General features: G+C 38.6%; 1 protein-coding gene across 6 annotated transcripts in view; it reads right to left on the bottom strand.

The window, feature by feature from the left end:
• LOC131228025 (protein ALWAYS EARLY 2-like) overlaps positions 1–22,457 on the bottom strand; it is a 78,755-nt gene that overhangs the window by 51,833 nt on the left and 4,465 nt on the right. For 4 of the 6 annotated variants that reach the window (XM_058223846.1, XM_058223848.1, XM_058223843.1 and 1 more), the window contains 5 exons: positions 17,270–17,396; positions 15,742–15,840; positions 15,371–15,433; positions 11,320–11,397; positions 7,790–7,973 (listed from right to left, as the gene is read on the bottom strand). In XM_058223846.1, coding sequence (XP_058079829.1) covers positions 7,790–7,973; positions 11,320–11,397; positions 15,371–15,433; positions 15,742–15,840; positions 17,270–17,374 — 529 coding nt within the window. In that variant the 5' untranslated portion in view covers positions 17,375–17,396. Of the gene's footprint in view, positions 1–7,789; positions 7,974–11,319; positions 11,398–15,103; positions 15,434–15,741; positions 15,841–17,269; positions 17,397–22,457 lie in introns of those variants that run through there. The other 2 variants (XM_058223844.1, XM_058223847.1) reach the window with 2 other exon arrangements.

Consider the following 22,457-nt stretch of genomic DNA (forward strand, 5'->3'; position numbering starts at 1 on the left):
TTAGATATTAAAAAAATTAAATATATACATTTTGTAGTCAAATTCAGGTTACCTGGTTCATAAATTAATCAGACAGTCCGATACAGCTTCTCACCAAAGAGTGGACCGTTACACCACCATAAACATGTTCCAATTTATAAATGAATGCATATTTGGAATGCTTGGAATATTCCGGATTTAATACATATTTTTTTATATTTTTTTGGCAAAAAAAATATTTTACGCTGTTACGCCCCCGTATCGCCGTTACGACCCCGTATCCGTATCAGTTTTGGAGGTCACCATTACGCCAACTGATACCGATACAGGACACCTTGAATCATAGTAGAACATGTTAATGTGCATTTTAATATTTAGGGTGTCATTTTATATTTTTTTATATATTTTTTTCTATTTACGTATGAATTTTGGCCCTCAAAATAATTGCAAACACCTACATGTAAGATATTTTCATATTACATTCATTCTAATATATCTATCATTGATAGTAGATAGTTAGAAAATTAAATATATGAATTTTGTAGTCAAATTCAGGTTATCTGGTTCATAAATTCATCAGACAGTCCGATACAACTTCTCACCAAAGAGTGGACCGTTACACCACCATAAACATGTTCCAATTTATAAATGAATGCATATTTGGAATGCTTAGAATATTCCGGATTTAATCCATATTTTTTCATATTTTTTTGGAAAAAAAAAATTGTGTCGTTACGCTCCCGTATCGCCGTTACGACCCCGTATCCGTATCGGTTTCGGAGGGCACTGTTACACCAACCGATACCGATACGGGACACCTTAATGTTTACCATTTTCCTCTTATTCTCATTCTCCATTTCTCCATACCAAATCTGATCCGAGTATCCAACGATTCCTACCCTTCGTGGAGCTCGGAACTAAAGAGATTGGTACTCTCTCTCTCTCTCTCTCTCTCTCTCTCTCTCTCCTTTTCCTATGTTATGGCCCTTGCGGGTTATGGCTAGCAAAAGCCATCACATGTGGGTCCCATGGGCCCACCTGCAGAAATGATATGATAATCGGAATCATCCATCATCATCATGTCTCTCCCAAAAGCAGGCTGCTCCATTCATCAGACACGTGTAGACCATCAATCATTTCTTGCTTAACATCCATCTCCGCACCACGGCCCTCCTGAGTCCTAATGAGTAGACTCTCCTCATTCTAGGACCATCATCTGAATATTGAAGGGATTGGATGGTATTGGAGGGTATTTGGAATCCAAGGGTCATTTGCCTCTTTAATTGGAGAATTTGGATATTGCTGGTTTTTGTAGACTCTCCATTTTGCTGAGAGTACTAATCCTCTCTTGCCTTAACGAGCTTGCATGTTTTAGGTGTGCTGCATAAAACAAGTTTTGTAGATGATTCCTGGTTCATTTGGACCTAGTTTTTGTGGAGCCCATCATGTTGTATATGCAAAATCCACTGTCCATCCTGTGAAAACCCTTATGTGAACCGCACATACAAAATATTGTCCTGATAAAAAACTCATATGGCTCACACCAATGAAAACAATGTAAAATTACTCCTTAATCTCTAAGTTCATTTGGTGTTACCTGCCTGAGTTTTGAATCAGTTTGAATTATATATTTTTCTCTTCTTAATGGTGAGCCACACATAATTAACGGGTTTGATGAAAGATAAATATATGATAGCCCCACATACAAACTTATGATTGCCATCTCATACCACTATTTTGTATATTGTGGCCCACCTGAGCTATAGGCACACTTGGAGCACATGGCTTGGGTGTTTTAGCCTAAAACATGCATAGACAAATTCCGGTCGGCTACAAAATCTACTTTGATAAAACACCTAGTGCCCTCAAACATTGTTGGAAATACATAAAATTAAAATATACAAAATTGTTTACAATAGTAATGCATTAGAGCATAGCATGCTTGTGACATCCAATCCATTATGTTCTTTTATCATCTCATTCATTTTACCCATATATTTTATTGTTGTAATATTTTTGTCTTCTCTCACATATTGGCATGGCTACTTAGTATATGGAGAAAAAGAGGAATTATATAATATAGTGGCACACATCTTGAACAATATACACTGGTTTTCAAATCTAACCAGGGGGACCCATAGTTTGACAAGTAGACCATTGGTAGGTTATGTCCCACCATGGATTGTTGTTGCTCAAAATTATCATTCAACAATATGTGTTGTTAAAAGCGAGAGAGAGAGAGAGAGAGAGAGAGAGAGAGACTACATTCAATTGAAAAGGTCCTAATATTGACAGCTAAGATCTTCAAGATTATGTGGAATTCCATTCACAGTAGAGTGAATGGATAAATAGCCAGGTTTACGTGGCAATGATCCGCACTTGTCTTGATTGAGAACCTGTGTGCACTGTTATGCCAGGATGCGGGCCACTATCTATACAAGTCTATTAATGCGTCTAGTGGTCCGTGATGTGCAAAACAGATGGTTTAGATTTTATTTATTTATTTGTGCTTAGAATAACATGGTAAGGTAAGGAAGAAAAAACAAGGAGAAAAGTACTAAGGTCGGCCACGTTTTGGCATTCTTTTGAAACCAGGGAGCATTTGACTCTGCTTTCACCGGCCAAAGCAAGTGAATAATTGTGAAAGAGAGGATAGCTGTGAGAAAGATATCTTTCATCCTACATGTGTGAGTTTTGAACAAGTTATCGCAGTTAACTCATAAGAACTACAACCCATCAGATTCTCTCTCTCTCTCTCTCTCTCTCTCTGGTTGATTTGGGGTTATTTTTCTTGCCACAGATCGGATCGATTTCCTCTTTCAGGCAGTGGTTCAAACTTTTAAGTGGTGTATTCAAAGCAATCCAAAAAACCTGAACATAAGATCCAAACCATCAGGTAGGCTATTCTATTCTTCAATCCATAGAAAGTTAATCTATATTTCAAAATTTTAACATTGAAGTTCCATCAGATATTTCCTTTTTTTTGTTTACTAAATTTTTAGGCACATTTTATGCTTTCATATTTCTATATTTGTGCTTTAAATCATTATCTCATTATTTTTCTTATATATTTCGATATTTGTTTTAAATGTTTATGCTTATGATTCTTTGTTAACTAATGTTGTTAACTAATATTTAGGCCACCTAGTAGTTTAGCAATGTATCCCCCCGTTTAGGAATTTATATTGAGCAAGTACAGTCATTCAACTGAAAATGTTTGTTCTTTATGGATTCCTAAATTGTCCCATTTAGGACAGTTCGGTATCACGCCATGTACTTAGGTTGTCCTCATTTTCAGTTTACATGTAATTGGAATTTCAGTAGCGTCTCCATATATTTTCTTCAAATATGTGGTTCTTTACTAATTGGCTTCCTCTATCCATGTGTAATGGATTACTTGTGAAAACTAATTAGTATTGAATTTTACATATATCTGGAGAATATGGGGAAATGCTGCCAAACTTTCAGCTCGCATGTAAACTGTATGAGAACAGTACATGATATGTTACCGAATGGGATGAAGGCAATTAGCACATCTAGATAAAGACAAGTAGGAATAGATAAGATATTTAGAGACAATTAGTAAACAAAATTTGAAATACTTAGGGACAATATATAGTTATGTATATGTATGTATCCCGACGGATTTATTTATTAGGGGACTATTTGAGACACTTGTGTCTTGCAGTTTATGAAGGGGCCCCAATATTGTTTGTACTATATATTTATATATACACATATAAATGTGATTGATTGATTACTTCAACCCGTAAAAGCCCTAATCTTACATTACCCTTTTATCTTTTGATTTATAAATGACTAGTGAGGAAAATTCAAGTACCCCCGGTGTCAATGCGTCTGTCACATCTCCTCTTATCGTGGAGGGAGACATATTGGAAAACAAAGTTGAAACGACTTCAGGTTCGATGAAAGGGTTTTTTTTTTTAAAAAAAAAAAGATCAGTGGTATGGGAATTTTTGATGAGATCACGCTACCAGATGGTTCGGTTAAGGTTAGATCCAAGTATTGTAAAACTCTTTACGGCAAGTATTCTAGTTCTTCTACTACTCATTATCAGCGGCATCTTGATAAATGTGCAAAGAGACTAAGGACGTCAACGGGTGGAGTCCAGCAGCTGCTTTCATTTATCGCTTCTAAAAATGACAACTCTCAAGCTATACTCTCCACTTATAAGTATGATCCGGAAAAGCTGAAAGAGTGGTATGCAAGATTGGTGCTAGTTAATGAGAAGCCGTTTAGCATGGTAGAAAGCAAAGTTTTTATGGGATTTTGCAAATTCCTTAATCACAGATGTGAGAAGACCTCTTGTCTTACTGTGAACAGAGAGTGCATGAAGATGTATACGATTGAGAAAGAAAAATTCAAAGCTTTTCTAGCATCTGTATTAAGAATAAGTTTGACTTCGGATATGTGGATGGCATAGAATCAAAGAAATGGACATATGTCATTAACCGCACATTTCATTGATGTAGATTGGAAACTACAAAAGAATGTTATAAACTTCCGCTATGTTCTTCCTCATACTGGTGTGGTAATGTCTGACTGCATTTACAATTGTCTTGTTGAGTGGGGCATCGAAAAGAAAATCTCTTCAATAACTTTAGATAATGCATCTTCCAATGACACTATGGTTTCTTTCTTACGTAGTCAATTCAAGGCAGCCGGAAATTTATTCTTTTAGGGTAAAATATTCCAAGTCAGATGTTGTGCCCACATACTGAACTTGATTGTGCAAGAAGGGCTGAAAACAATTGACTCCAAGATCGCCAACATACGAGAGAGCGTTAAATATATAAGGGGGTCACCTTCAAGACTGTGTACGTGGAATGATATAATCCAACGTTTGGATTTGAAATCTAAAAAGCAATTGAAGTTGGATGTCTGCACGCGCTGGAATTCAATTTATGAAATGTTGGATACAACTTTAGAATTTAAATTTGCATTCCCTGAACTTGCAGCGCGCAATAAAATGTACACATACGTGCCTAGTGATGAAAACTGGACAAAAGCTGAATATGTTCATCAGTTTCTCAAAGTTTTTACAATTGCACGAAGATTTTTTCAGGGAATAAGTAACCTACAGCAAATCAATTTCTTCCCGAAATTATTTTCATTACGGACGCTATAAAAAAGTGTGTTGATGAGGGTTCAGATTTTTTACAAATGATGGCTTTGGGAATGCAAATGAAATTCGATAAGTATTGAGCTGACTGTCATTTGTTAATGGTCATTGCAGTTGTTATGGATCCACGGTACAAGATGGCAATAGTTAAGTATATTTTCAAATCACTTTATTGCAGTTAAAGAGTTGTTCACTTCATATGTTGGTACTTTGACCGCAACATCCAGTACAATAGTTACTTCTCAATCTACGGGGTTGGGTAGTACTTCTACTGGAGGAAAGCGACTTCGTGACTTTGCCTTTTTTAGATGAAGAAGAAACAGAAATGCATAAAACTGAATCAGAAATGGAGTATCTGGAGGAGCCTGTCATAAGGTTAAAAGAAGATGATTTTGATGTTTTGCAGGGGTGGAAGTCAAGAGCTCGTATATACCCTAGACTTTCGGTAATGGCACGAGACATATTATCATTTCCAATTTCGACTGTGGCATCAAAATCTGCTTTTAGCACAGGGAGCAGAGTTGTTAGCAAGTATTGAAGCTCGCTCGCTTCGAAAACAGTTGAAGCATTGATATGTACGCAAGATTAGTCGCATCCAGTTTGAGCCAGTAGCAGTTTCGATATTGAAGAGTATGAGGACGAGAATGGAAGTGAAGACGAGATCCAGAATGCATCTAAAACTACTTAAAGGAATGTAAGCTTTTAAAATTTGTTTAAGCTTTTATATTTTGTAATGTATTTTCACTTTTTGGATTTGATGCTGAGGACCAACATGTGGTATTTAGAGGTATATGTGACACTTTTTTTTGTCTTAGTAATGTGGTATGTTAGACATTTTAGACTTAATATTTTTTACTTTTAATTTGTATTTTTTAGTAAAAAAATATAATAAATTGACATGGGAATAGGCTCAACTTAACTCGAAAGCTTTGCAAACAAGCCAAGCTCCAATGTTGAACTCGAGAGCGAGCTCAAGCTCGAACTCGAGTAGAGCACGGATAAGTCAAGCTGAGCTTGGCCCACCTCGACTCGACTCGGCTCCGCTCGATGTACAGCCCTACCAATGGACAACTTAAGTGGGCCTATCCATAAGAATCTGTGGACAAGATGAACATAGGTTTGTATGTGGATACCAGATATTCCATCAATGTCGTTGATCAAGTGCCTTTAGAGTGAAGCTCCCATAACTTCCTAAATCTTTGAGACTTGAAATTGCAACAAAAGAATTTCTCAAGAAAATTTTATTTTGTCAAACATATTATTTGAAAATAAACCTCAATTTTCTCGAGAAAATGTTGTTGATAAACAAACACAAGAAATAATATTCCCTTTCCCAAGCTTTCCTGAAAATAAGGTTTCTCAAGAAATACAATTTCGTTTCCCACCCTTTCCATAAATCCAAACAGACCCTTAGGATGTATTTATGGAAAATGGATTGTTAATCAACATGTTTATTAGTGACTATCCAATGATTTTGCATATTTTCTTACCATCAACATTTTTTATTCAATCCAGCTCCTACTATGATATGAGCCAATTTTGATTTTCAAAACATTTCTTATATCATTGTTGAACCCATTGCCCATGTCTATATATGTTGGTGCCCGGCACACAACGTGGAGTTGAAGTTCGAGGCTCTTCAATGAAATGTGATGGGATGGTAAAAATAAATAAATAAAAAGCTGAAGCTTAGAGCTCCTCTCTTTCAATATATGTTAAATATAATAGAAGCAAATGTGAGGTTTGTTTGCTTCCAAATGGAAAATGGGGAAACCTTGAAAATGAAATGCCAAGGAGGAAAAGGAGATAGATATTCTACTTCAAAACTCCAACTTTTCATTGTTAATTTCTTCTGAGATGAACAAACATCAATCTTGTCATTGTCGTCATCTACACCTCATCCCAACTAATTAGGGTCAGCTACACAAATCCTGTTCTACTATTCCACTCTATCACGGATCATATCTTAACAAAACCATAGGTCCTCAAGTCTTTTCTTACTACCTCTACACAAGGCCTTGAATCAACTCACTCCTAACCAGTGCAATTCTTGGTCTCCATTGCCCTTGGCCGAGCCATCCAAGCCTACTTCCTTCATCTTATTACCTATTGGTGTGACTACTAAGTTCTCTCAATTGCATTCATTTCTAATTCAATCCTTCCCAATCTTGCCACTCATCCATCTCAACATCCTCTTTTTAGCTACGCACATCTCTATCCCATAAAGCATGGTTGGTCTTATAGCTATCCTATAAAATTTCTCCTTTAGTTTGATTAGTATGTAGCCATCACATAAAACTCTAGATGCACATTTCCACTTCTTCTAACCAGCTTGAGTTCTATAAGCCACTCTCATGAATTATCAACCTGACATATTGAAAATGTTCATTTTTTGGGGTACTTCTTGGCCAACAATCTTAACCAATTCCTTGCTTCCTGTCCTATTGTTGCTAAAATTGAATTCCACATACTCAGTTTTGGCCAATTAATTTTAAAACTTTCAGTCCGACTAGACAAACAAACAAAATAAAGAAGTACTACTTGAAATGGAGTTTTAAGCAATAAGAACTTAATGAAGCCATGTAACGATATCAGTAATATATAATAATCAAAAGTTGGCTTCAATAGATTTCACAAGATGCTACTTGTTAAAGAATGAGATTTTACCTCCAGATCGTTTCTTCTTCAATAAAGACAAGCACCCGTAAGTTGAAACTGACTGAAACAAATCTGGCAAGGGTCCACCCAATCCTTTTGATTTGTTGATCAAGGGCTTTCCCTGAAAACGCTTTTGAGGCTTGCAAGCTATTCCTAGTCCATCATTGCTTTCTCGTTCACTATCGCTCCCTTCCTATCAGTTTACAGTCCATCGGCTTCAGATTCATCCTAAACAAGCCAGTTTCTTATAAAAAATATTAATAATAAAGCACGTAAAATAGCACAACTGTTATGGAATCCAGCATGATCTGCACTATGAAGCTATGCAGCCAATCATATACTCCATCATTTGGAATTGAGTATCAAGAAAACTAGTGATAGAGACCAGGGGCAATGTTCCTACTTAAAACCAAAAGGCCAAATAATTCAGCAAACAGTTACAACAAGAGCAACGACATGTACAGTTTCTCAAGTGAGACTCTAAAATGTAAGCATCCGGAGCCAGACCATCAGAAATTGCAGCTGTCAGGTACATTGATACAAGGAGCGTAAAGATAAGTAATCCGAGCAACACTGATCATATGTGTGGTTATTCAGAGCCAGATAATTCCACTGGCATCTTATGAGTCGTTCTGTTTTGTTGGATTTTCTGAAAGATAATTCTCCTTGACAGTGTTCGAAGTATCGGTATCGCTACAAGTTTTGTTGGCCGAGGATACAAAAACAATATTGATATCACCGATAATATCGCTGATAACCGGAAATGTGGGGAAACATGGGGAAAACAGTGGAATTTTCAGTGAAACTTCAAGAGATGCTAAAATACACATATTTACATATTTAGGAATCAAAAATTTGCAAAAAGAATGCATATATAATAAGTTTCCATTTAATGGGAGCATAAAGCATGTGTTATCATAAGAAATCAGTCCAACCATCCCATCTATCCATCCAAGCTTCCATCCAAACATCCATCGATCTTTCAGAATATTGACAACACAATATTTCACCAAGAAATCATCGACAACTAGAAAGGAAATGAAATATTGTGGTCTCGATATCGCCCATGTAGCAATCAGTGTTCGAATTATCTCCGATATTACCGAAATATCTCCAATATTCTCCAGCTCAGCGATACCGATAACACTGGTAGCGATACCGATAACGCTGGTAGTATCAGAAATTTCTAGTATTAGCAATGTATCACTAAGTATCGCCAACGTATCAATATCGCTAATGTAATCGCCAATATTTTCAACTATGTAAATTCTAGGTGTCGCTTGTATTGCCAATGCATCAATATCACCAATGTATCGCCAATATTTTCGACTATGTAAATTCTAGGTAATGCTTGTATCATAAGTGTATCGACGATATTTCAATAATATCGCCAACGTATTGATATCATCAAAATTTTGTTTATTAGAAATAATTTTATTTCAATTTTTTTCCATGGGCACATGGTTGTATGTAGTGTTCAATTTGTCATTGATAATATTGATATTATCTTGATATTATCGATATCGCAACATGCGCAATATTGAGACCACAATCTTTCGTTACCTTTCCATTTGTTGATGTTTTCTTGGATCTTGGTGAAATATCATATGTTGTTGATATTTTGCAATATCAATGGATGTTTGGATGGAAGGTTAGATGGTTAAACAAGACGGATGGGATGGTTGTACTGATTTCTTACAACCATGGTGTGCCGTAAAGGCCGTTACATAAAGGTAACGGTGGCAACCGTTACACGTTACAGGGTCATAACAGGCGTAACAGCCATCATGGAAAAAAAAAATGACCTGTAATTGCCGTTAACGGCACATTACATCCCCCATGAAGGCCATAATAACCCCATTATGGTCTATTATGGGACATATATGGGTTTTCATACTTCTTAATCAACATTACGGGGCAGATACATGTTTTTCAAGGGTCTTTTCAATAAATAAATAAAAATAAAAAAGAGAGACCTAACAGCCGTTACAGGGCCGTAACAGATGTTATGCCCTGTATCGTAAAGGTAACGGTGGTGGCTGTTACGGCCACCGTTACAGTTATGTAATACCTTGCTTACAACAGCACGTGCTTTTAAGGCCCCATTAAATGCCAAGTTGTTATATATACATTTTTTTGCAAGTTTTTTTATTTCCAAATATGCAAATATGTACATTTTAACATCTCTTGAAGTTTCGCTGAAAATTCCACCATTTTTCCCACGTTTCCCCGCATTTCCGATTATCAACGATATTATCAGTGATATCAATATTGTTTCCGTATCCCAGGCCAACGAAACTTGTTGCGATACCAATTATTCGAACACTGGTTGCGATAACTATAATATCGCGATATTATCAAATATTATTATCGACAAATTGAACAATATATACAACAATGCACCCATTAAAAAAAAAAAAAATTTGAAATGAAAATTCTTTAATAAGCAGATTTTTGGCGATATCGATAGGTTGGCGATATTATCGAAATATCATTGATATAATGGTGATACAAGCGACACCTAGAATTTACACAATCGAAAATATTGGCAATACATTAGTGATACGTCGCCGATACCTAGAATTTCTGATACTACCAGTATTACCAGTATCGCTACCAGTGTTATTGGCATCGTTGAGCTAGAGATAAAGATAATATCGGGGATATTTCGTTAATATCAAAGATACTTCGAACAATGCTCCTTGATGACCACAGCCAAACAATCAGCTCAAGAAGATAGTGGCGAACACGCAGTTTGAAGCATACTCAATGCAGCTGCATCATTATTGCAGAAAGCAAAGAAAAGCTCAAGGAGTTTTCTTCTTCTTCTTCTTCTTCTTCTTCTGCTTGTGAAAAGGTGAATTTTGAGACCTAGACATGTTAGGTTTAGGACTCTCTGTATATATGAGAGGTGGCTCCAACAAATAGAATTGCTCTCCCTCTATATATGAGAGGTGCTCTCATCCAATTCGTTCAACCATTAATTTACTATCCAACCAGCTTATGTCTTTCATCCTATCATGTTCGTGCGACATCCCATCCAAAAGGTAGGCACCACCATAAGGATCACCTTATGTAAAATTCACCCTAACCGGCCCATTGGGTGGGCCACCAATATTTCTTTATTATATGATCATATCAAGGGTTACCTGTTGTTTTCTAAGGTGTAGCCACTTAATGAGTGCAAGGGGGTGATTTTTGCACTCGGCAATCCTTATGGTGGGGCCAGCCTTTTGGATCAGTTGGATGTCACATAGACGTGAAAGGTTGGGAATCATCCACGGGTTAGACGGTTTATCCAAATTTTAAGCAACCATGTCCCAAGCTAAAATGAACAGAACCATCATTCAGTGCAAAGAGTTTAAATCCTGAAGCTTTCAGTGGCATTATTTGAAGCACAGAGCACAAGTGTATGAGCTTTCAGTCACAAACTCACAAATTGCTAGCAAGGAGTATGTGGTAGAGTCCTAACCACAGGCATCTTAGAATTAAATCAGAGATACAAAATCATGGATTTAAAACAGAAACTCCAATCTCACCAGCATATTGTAATGATCAGTCATCATTGCAATTAGTCCAGCAACAGATGCCGTTCCATCTGGAAGGGATAGGTAAGCCTGAAAGTACATTACATATTTTTAGATTATCAAACTTCAGGTAGTAAATATATGGTAACTGCAGAACTTCATCTGTTCAAACGTAACTAATGGTATCATAATAAGAAAATAAAAGAAAACAAAGCCTATTCATCTTAAATGGAAAGTCCGCAAAGCAATATATGTTCATACTGGAGTTCAAAAATATAAAAGCTGAGAAATTTACTCGATAGAATGGATGGCCACATTACCTTAAGGATATTTCGTTAACCTAGGAGGGTTTATGACCCCAATTGACTACTTTGCCATGGTGGTATCCATGCCCAATTCCTTTCTTAATGGATCATTGACAAATGGGACTCACTCTCTTTCCATCCTACACCCACCTGAAATAACCTTTCCAAGCATGATCAACAAACACAACTGGAAACTTTAGGGGCTGTTTGGATGCTCAAACAGTCATGTACAAAACATGTTGTACCAGCTAGACAACATATACATGGTTTGTCAAACTCTCTCTTACACACGAAAGAAGGAAAATGAGTACACCATGTACTCAAAATATGACAATTAAGCAAGGATAGTCTCCCCGTCATCATCTAAGCCATATTCCAACTAATTGGGGGTTTTTTTTTTTTTTACACACGCACACACACCCCACACACTCACGCTGGTGGAATTTCACCACCTATGGGTACTCGAACCCTTGACCAGAGTTGAAACTCCTGAGAGTCTACCACCCGGCCAACTAATTGGGGTTGGCTACACGAATCCTATTCCGCCATTCCACTCTATCAAGGGCCATAACTTCAGTTAAACCATAGGTCAGGAATTCTTTTCTTACTACCTCCACCCATATCCTTTTGGGCCTTCCCCTTGCCCTTTTAGAGCCTTCAACTTGCACCAAGTCCCAAGTCCCCATTTCAGCTACACATTCTACGAACATCTTGTTCCGTTACTGCCCAATATTTTGTCATATCCTATAAAATTTCTTCTTCAGTTTGATCGGTACATAATGATCACATAAAACTCCAAAGGCACATCTCCATATCCTCCGCCCAACTTGAATTTTATCAGCAACATCCTTCTCAATCTCTCCACTATCATAAAAATGCGATCGCATTGTGCAATATGCGATCGCATACCATCGCATATACCATATGCATGGCATTATGCAATTATGCGATCGCCTTTGACAACACTGTAAGTTGTTGACTTGTTAATTTTTAGTTTTTTACATGTTGGTAAATGGTTATTAACTTATAGTAGCTTAGGTAGTACACAAATTAGATTGAAATATATTTTTAAAAAACAATTTGGAGTAGTTATAGTCTTTTTAACAATTTTTTCAGATTTTTCCCTTTTTTATTTTTAAATTTAAAAATAAATAATAATAATAATAATAAATAAATAAAAATAAAAATAAAAAACCATGTGCGATCACATAAGCAATCACACATGGTGGACTGCATAGAATTGCTTGTAGGCGATTTCATAACATTGGATTTAGACCACTAAAGATAGTTCCTTCCATTTAATTTAATAGATATTATTCGGACTCCTAAAAAGTTAGATGGATTTATGAATCCAGTTCTCGAATCAATTTTTCCTTCCATCTAGGACAAGGGACTAAAATATGCTCCAAGTTTATACAAACATGGGTTGACCTTTTGCAACCATTGAATACCCAATTTGTATGCTTCACAAAGCAAGTACACCACACTTGAAGAGAACAACCCACCTACACGTCCAAATGTTCCAACCAATCATGAGGGTCGATGATCACAAACACAGAATTCAAGGTTGGCAACCAACCCATAAGTCCACACGTCCCACACATGAAAGGTGATGATCACGAACACTTCATCCCCTTCTCAAGCACGGACCATTATAAAGGCCCAACACACACACACACACACACACACACACACACACACACACACAAAAACACCCTAAGTTTCTTAAAAGATTTTCAACACAAGAAGGATAAGAGAGATCAAAAAATAAAAGAAGAAAAAGAATTATAGAATAAAATGGAGAAAGGTCATTTAGATCAATAACAAGGATGCTCTGATACCATGTAGAATCATAGATTAAAGAGAGAAGAAATGAGAGAGGAGAAAGTTGGGAGGAATAGGAAAAAGAGTTGGGGCTAGACATCCCCACTCTTCCCCTTTATATTAATAATAAGAACAAAAAAGTAGAAAAGTACCATCACTATAATGTTTATATTCCAAACAAGTCCTAATCCGATATAAGCATTAACTATAAAAGAGAAAGAAGCTAGGTGGGTCATACAGTGGGACGGCACACATCCACATCCATTAGGTGGGTTGTACAACTGTGCGGCCCATATCCTTATGCGTTAACAACATTGGTGATGAGGATGATGATGACAACGGCGATAATAATAATGATGGTTGAGGAAAACTTTGATACTCGAGCAAATTTTGATGGTTCACGTGCAAGCGCATGCTGTAAACATGTAACTAAAATGGGCCCCACTTTGGTTGGATCATAAACCAACAAATGAAATTTCATCTCAAATGGCAGATTAGTGAACATCATGTGCACAATATTTGTGTTATTTTATTTTCAAGATGGCACATTTGTTCACCAAACAAAGTTCTAGCAAATTGTGTTTATCAAAGAGAGTTGGCTTTTTTATAAGACAACTTTTCTAGGAACTCTAATTCTAGTCTTCTTTCAATACACGTTCCAGAATTGTTCTTGTATCCAAACAACATCATATAAAGAATCATCTCTCTTCCAGAGTCATTCAAGGGCATTTTCACACCGGGCTCAAGTGGGGTGGCCTGTGGGATGCAGGGGCGCACTCAAGGTGGGCGGCCCATGTGAGGTGGGTGGCTCATGTGAGGCGGAACCCATATGATGTGGGGCCCATGAGGGGGTTCAGCTGAGGACCTAACCCATGGGATGTGGGGCCTGAGACAAAGGGATTGATTCGTCACGCTCTATCAGTTCGAGCTTTTAGAGCAAGTAGTTAGTTGTGCTGCATCAAGTGGTCTCAGAGCAAGAGGTCTCGTGTTCGACTCCTCACTAAGGGTGATTAATGCAAGGACATTTTCACACCGGCTTGAGTGGGGTAGCTTGTGAGATGCAAGGGCACAGTCGGGGTGGACAACCAGTGTGAGGCGAGCCCCACCCGTGTGAGGCGGGTGGCTCGTGTGAGGCGGAACCCATGTGATGTGGGGCCTATAAGGGGGGTTCGGCTAAGGACCTAACCCATGGGATGTGGGGCCTGGGCTATGAGATAAAGGGATTGATTCGCCACACTCTATCAGTTCAAGCTTTTAAAGCAAGTAGTTAGTTGTCCTGTGTCACAAAGGATGAAAACCTTCAAAATCAATCTCTTCAATTGTCTGTGGTGAGTATGAAAATGTGATCCATCTCTCATTATGTTCCTATTTTCTTTATTACTAGTACAACATACTATTGCACATCACATTGTAAAGTGAATTCATTAATAAAGCAAGAATGTCCTGCAGACTAAGAACTCATGGTGCAAAACAAATGACTAAGAGAATAAAAAGAGGAGAATCAGTTTCACCATGATCAACTTTCAATATTCATTGCTTAAAAGTTGAGAAATGATCAAACATATCATTTCAAATGTTATTTATTACACAAAATGCAAAAGGATCAGACAGTAGCAAGAATCTTGAAATGGTTTTGCAAAAAAAAAAAAAAAACTGCTTGTGCTCACTATTTTATCGCCAGTGTGGCATAAGCGCAACAACTGGGTCTTTTGCAATTTTGGATGCCACCCAGAGGGGGTTTTTCTCAAAGATAGGCGTTCCGTGATGGGATAGGTCAGAGTTCTCTTCGATTGTGGGATTGTCGAGGCCTTATCATAAGCTTTCCAGGGTTTCCCGTTTTGCATTTGGATGATGCCTTGCCATTCTTCTTTTATGCAATAAATCTTTGGAATCCTTCACAAAAATTCAATCTAGAAATCAAAAACCATGCTTACCCTGTTCATACTGTAAAGGGCCTCCACCATATCTACAGATCTGCTACGTATAACACTAGCCACCTGAAAGTCCGTAAGAACCAATAATCACAACAGATGCCAATAGGAGAATATAATTGAATTTCTTCCCAACAACAGCAACATAAACTCCAGCCCCACAATAAAGGGAAAAGAAATGAAGTCATCTAAACAAAAATCACAAGCATGGTCCTTGGAAGATTTTCTAATGATCACATTTTATGTAAACCATAAGATCAGTACAACAAGAGTAGATGTCACTAACTCACTATAATAAAGCAGATGACATCAAATACTGCTTATCAGCTTTATCTTGGCCAGCCTATGAAACCAAATAACAGAAAAGGGCAAACCTTCTTCCAATCTTTCCCATATTTACGGTAGGCTTCATAGAAGCACTCCAGTTCTTCCCTGCTCCATTGAGATCCGGACTTGTCTGAGGACTTCCTCTTCTGCAGAGACAAGTATGATGGTCAGTAAACTGTCCTTTTGGCTTAGTATAGAGTCTCTGATTGACTCATCAGGGTTTTCACATGCTCATTAGTCATTGCATTTATGTTATGTTTCAAAAAAAAAAAAAAAATTGTCATTGCGTTTATGAAATGTGCAAATGGAATGTGAATATTTCTTTTCTTAGCAGTAAATTTGATTTTGATTTGGATATCATGGTTGTCAAAATCCTACAATTTATGATTTACAATTTGAGTCAAAACTTAAGCAAAACGATTTGAATCCCTTTTTAGATGAATCCTACAATTCTATGATTTGAATCATCTGATTTATGATTCAAATCCTGATTTATGATTCAAATTATACTCATTATCTTCTATTTTAAGCTTGACTTGGCTTTCATTTTGTGTCTTTAAACTTGTGAGGGTTTTAAGAATCATTCAGAAGAGGTCAATTATTTTATTTTGTTCCTTATAAGAGATTACATAATAGATATTCCCTTCAATGTTAAATTGTTTTGCATTTTCTTATGATTCTTACTTCTTAATTGGTCGAAACACCAAATTGATATATGACTTATCAGGAATATTTTTATAGATAGTAGCAATGTTGATCTATATTTATTGTGGCAATGATGGTTATAAGTCAAAATATCTTTTTTGTCAGCCTACATAATCAATCGCTGCTTTTTCAATGTGATTCTACACTCAGGAAAGGTAAAAAGAACATAAATCATTAAAGGAATCTTGTTTTTCTTTTAAAGGTAGATTCTTGAACAACAAAAAAAAAAAAAGGAAGACAAGAATCCTTTAATACTCATGATATGGTGGTATCACTTGATGCATATTGATGGGAAATGGATGATTGATGAGTTTTCAAATTTTTTTCTGATTTATTTACATTTTGCAAAAAAAAAAAAAAAAAATCATTTTTTTAAGAAAATCATATAAAATCTTACGATTTGCGATACAACTTGCGATTCAATACGATTCAGCCCTCGTTACGATTTGCAATACGATAACAATTTTGACAACATTAGCACATATTTAAATCTGGGTATAAGTTTCTGCACTATTTACATCTTCATATTATAAAATGATGTCGGAAGCTATGTACTGATAAGAATATTCATACAGACACATTGGCAAACCCCACATGCTATGTAAGTTTCAGGGTCCTATTTGCCTATCTCAAACTTTAGTACTGCACCTAATATTCGAAATAATTAAACACCTTGATATTGAGAATGTGTACATTACAGTATTTCCAAATTAAAATCCTAAATGGTTGTATCAGATAACAACAACAACAACAACAACAACAAAAAAACCGGTAATATGTAAGTGTACTATGAAGCTTCAGCTCAAAAGGTTACAGAATGTCATTTAATTGCCAATATTCGCATACTTATGAAGGCAACCACAAACTCACCCCTGCATTACTTTTCCTTGCATGGTCTCCATCTTTAACAGGAGACACCTCATTGACTTTAGCAAACCGCTTATTCTTGATTCTAGATTTTCTCGTTGGAGCCATCCCGAACTCTTTCAACAGCTTTCTAAAACAAATACATCCATCAATTCCAATAACAGGTTTAAAGACCACGTAATGATCTAATACAACCAGAGAATAAAGATGATAGTCTTGAGAAGCAATTTACATGCATGCATATGTAGGCTGACAAGAAAATAGAGCCATAATACAACCAGAGAACAAAGATGATGCCTATGTAGGCTGACAAGAAAATAAAGCCATAACGCACGCACAATTGCACACACGCATGCGGGCACCCACACACACACACACACACAAAAACACATATATATTATATATAGGAGAGATGGCCTCCTGCAAAGACCATCCATATGCACCACTGGCCAAATAGAGACCGTGATGTTGTGGTCAATCCACTCCGACCATTAGATGTGTTGCATCATGTTAGGACGAAGACCAAAAAATTAGGCCATTCCATGCCTCAGCTGCACCATACCTAACCAAGGGCAACAGTTGGGAGCAAGTGCCCACTCTTTCTTTCACTGCGGCCTGCCTGAATTTCAAAATGGCCTATTGTTGGCCCTGCGCATGACATGGGGTGAGACACCTAATGGACAAAGCTTCACATATACAGCACAGTGTAGGCCGTGTACAAAATCAAGGGTGGGTGTCCATTAGGGCAGCCCACCTAAATCATAAATCCACCTGAATCTTGGACCCTTGGCAACAAGGCGTAATGTACTTCTGTGTGTGTGAGTGTGTTGTAGAGAGTAGAGATATAGTGTCGTGTGAGCAAAATCAGGTGGGCTCGAGTGGGTCCCACCGTGATGTGTTGATAACATCCACTCCGAGCATTGAATGTGTCACCTCATGTTAGGCCCAGGGCCCAAAAATAAGGTTAATCCAACACTCGGGTGGCCACACGACAGAGAACACTGAACAAGCACCCACCCTTGATTTTGTACAAGGTCCACATGAGACGCAAAATGACCCGATTTTTTGCATGCCCCTCCATCGAGGACAGGTGAAGAGGTTGAATGGTATGTTATAGATTCCACATACAAAACACGGTGGACTCGATACCAAAATGACAGTGGGCATACCCCCTCCAAACTGTTTCTCTTGGTGGGGCCAAACTTAATCACCGATCAGCCTAATATTTGGGTTCCAGGCCTAACATGAGGAGATGCATTTAATGGTCAAAGTAGATGTTGTCAACACATCATGGCAAGGCCCACTTGATTTTGCTCACATGATGCTCCCTGCACTAAAAGTTTGTAGGGGAGCACTTCCACATCTATATGTGTCAAGTAGAGATCCCCCATGAGCTATAGCACAGGGGAGTCTCATTTTCATGCGAGCAAAATTGGGAGGGCTTGGGTGGGCCCCAACGTGCTATGTCAATGACATCCACTCCAACCATCAAATGTGCCACCTCATGTTAGGCCCAAGGCCCAAAAACTTGGGCTAATCCAACACTTGGGTGGCCACACGACATGGAATATTGAAAAGGGGGAATGTCAATCATTGATTTTATACGGGGCCACCTACTCTGTAAAATGGAATGGTCTAGATTCCATATGGACAGCACCGTGGGCCTCGAACAAAATCAATGGTGGGCATCCCCCTTACCAACTACTTCCAACATTATCAAAAATAGTTACATAACGGCCATTACACTGATGGTGGGACCATTACGCATTACTGTTCGTTACAGGGCCGATACAAGCTTCTTAGAAAAAATTTAAAAATTAAATTAAAAAAAATTAAAAAAAAAAATTAAAAAAAAAGAGGCCGGAATGGCTGTTATAGCCTATATCGAAGTTCGTAACAGTAATGACCAGTGGCCATTACAGCCACCGTTGCCATTATTGAATACCTTGATTGTTTTCCTTGGTGTGGCCCACCTTGATCATTGATCAACCTGCTTTTTGGGCCTTGCGTGAGGCGATGCATCTGATGGTCGGAGTGAACGTCATCAAAATATCACTATAATATGTGCGCGCGTGCACACACACATATAATATTTTTGTATATGTATACATATAATGCAAAATTATCATGCAGTAACAACCTCTGTGGGCCCCAACATGATGATGTGATCATGACATTTGCATTGACCATCATTCACGCCTCGGTTCCTTTGGCCACTGGCCCAAAAGTCAGGCTAATACATGACATGTGCGCCCCACACAAGCAAGAACAATTGGGAGAGGACACCCACCCTTGATTGCATTAGGCCCCACTGGAGCTTCCAAATGCCATGATTTATTATCAACATTCATCTGGGGCAGATGTTCCAAATGAATGGATTGGATGGCATATACAAAACAACACAACACCTCACGTAAACAAAGGTGGCCATCCTCATATGCTCCCTGTGGCGTGGCCCACCAAAGTCGTGGATTGCCCTGATTTATGGGCCTGTGGCCAAATGCGAGACGATGTTCACAACGACCAGAGTGGATGTCATGATCAGATCACAGTGAGGCCCGTAGAGATCATTACCACCACATTACCACATGATCATTCCCATATGTTTTTAACATATATATAAACAAGTCTCATGCGCACTCTATGTGTAGAGAGAGAGAGAGAGATGCACCCCTGGTAGTTGTGCAAAAGGCAATCTCGTGCGCATAAAATGGGGCCCATGGGCTGGGTCCGACCCTGATGTGTTGTTGATATCCACTCCAACCATTAGATGCATCACGCCATGTTAGGCCAGGGCCCCAAAACGGGCTAATTAGTGATTCAGGTGGGCCACACCAAGGGAAGTAATTGGTAGGGAAGGCTTAACCTTGATTTCACCGAGGCCCGCCTGATGTGCAAGATGGCCTTTTTTTTCATACCCCATCATCCAGGGCAAATGGAAGGGCTAAACAGTCCAAATTCCTGATGCACAGCATGATGGGCCCCGAATAAAATCAAGGGTGGGTGTACCACTCCCAATGGTTTCCCATGGTGTGGCCCACCTAAATCACAGATCAACTGGACTTTTTTAGCCCTAGGCATAACTTGATGGGATGCATCTGATGGTCAGCTCGGATGTCAACAACACATCACTATGTGGCCCATGAAATTTGGTGTCCATTTCTCAAGCGATCATATGATGGCATTATTTGGCGCCTGGATTTTCGGGCCCTAGTCCTAACATGATGGGATGCATCGGATGGTCAGTAGGGGATTATTCCTCTATGTATGAATGTAGAGTTGGGCATGGGACGACTCGACTCATTCAAATCCGACTCAATCAGAACCGAGTGGGTGAATCGATCGGAATCGAGTTGACTTCATCCAATCCGAACTCAAAAGTCAAGTTCGAGTCACCCAATAACTTGACTCGACCCGAAATCCGACTCGGTACTGACTCGACTCGATCCGAAACTCGACTCGTACATATATAGTAAAAAAAACTCAAATCTAACGTTTCATATATGAGATGCCATGTGGCTGATGGACAGGCTGCAATTCTGGCAAGTGAATCTAGGTTTTGAGTTGTGATTTAAGCTCGTGGATACCCGCTGCACCCGACCCGACTCTACCCAACTTGGTACTTGTGACCGAGTCGGACTTGGTTCGGATTAGTCCAGGCTAGACCCAGACTCAGATCGAGCCAGGCATGCTGGACTCCGTACCAAGTCAGGTCGAGTTTGGGTCAGGCCTATTTCAAAACCGGATCAAGTCGGGTCAGCCCTAACTCGGTCCGACTCGACTGATGCCCAGCTCTATATGAATGTATAAATCTTACATCCAACTAGTTGGACCACTAATCTATCGTCCATCAACAAATAATTCTTATCTTATCATATGTGTGAAACATCAAACAAACGCAAAAGGTTGGCCCCACAACAAAAATCTCCTTATGGAAAGATTGGTTTAATCCCCTCACCAAGTGGACCATACCTGCATTTTTATTATATTAGTGACTATCCATTGTTTTCCATGTCATGGCCCACCTGATAAGTGAATCGTGCCAATGTGGCCCAACCTATTAGACAAGTTAGACGTCATAGAGACACGACAGTTTGGAAATTATTCACTGATCAGACGGGAACTTATCGTTCAACTGGTTGGATATGATACAAACCAGTATGTGTGTGTGTGTGTGTAGGGAAAAGGTTCTATGCGTGTAGGGAAAAGGTTCTATGCAGTCAAGCTCATGGGAACTTCCCATGAGGTCGAGCTGTGTGGGCCCCACCATGATGTATGCCAAACATCAACACCGTGCATTTGATGGGTCCCCTTTAAATTATGGGATATCCCAAAATTCAGCCATATACGGAACTCAGGTGGGCCAGACCATCTACAATCATGTGAAGACATGCCTAAAACATATAAAAGCACTTGGTGGGGCCCACCTAAAATTTGGATGTGTCTGAAACTTGGTCTAACCCCTCATCCAATTGGGACACACATAATGCATGGGCTGGATTTGTGAACCACATCTCGGTGGGCCCAACAAATGATTATGAATGTTTTAATGGGAGGGTAACACCTCTCAACTTTTGTATGTGGTGTGGCCCACACAAGTCACGGATTGACTTGATTTTTAAGCCCTAGGCCCACCATGGAATGGTGCATCTGACTAATGGGGTAGATGTTCGACATACATCATGGTGGGGCCCGCACAGCTCGACCTCATGGGAAGTTCCCATGAGCTCGACCGCATAGAACCTTTTCATATATATATATATATATATATATATATATATACTGCCTAAGTTTTGGAATCACTTAAAATTGTGGCTAGTCCCTTCAACCAGGTGGCAATCCAAGTGGGATTCACATAATGAACAAGTCAAATAGCTAATAAATAACATTGTAGGCGCACCCCTTCCACGCACCTACAAATGGGCCTCCACTCTCAACCGTTTCCTGTGGTATAGCCCACCTGAGTCATGGATCTGACTGATTTTTGGCACTAGGGCTAAAGTTGCGCCACTGATGGATGGATTGGATGTCTAAAACACATCAACATAGGGGGCAATCAACGCAACACTATGGGTTACTCCCATGGTGTTGTTGTACCTTATCAATTCTTATATGCATGTGTGAAATGATCACATGTAGGTGACAAGATGCCAAACTACCATGTTTGTGACTAATGCAAGGCCCACCATAG

The sequence above is a fragment of the Magnolia sinica genome, chromosome 15 (genome assembly GCF_029962835.1).
Source record: "Magnolia sinica isolate HGM2019 chromosome 15, MsV1, whole genome shotgun sequence".
NCBI lineage: Eukaryota > Viridiplantae > Streptophyta > Magnoliopsida > Magnoliales > Magnoliaceae > Magnolia > Magnolia sinica.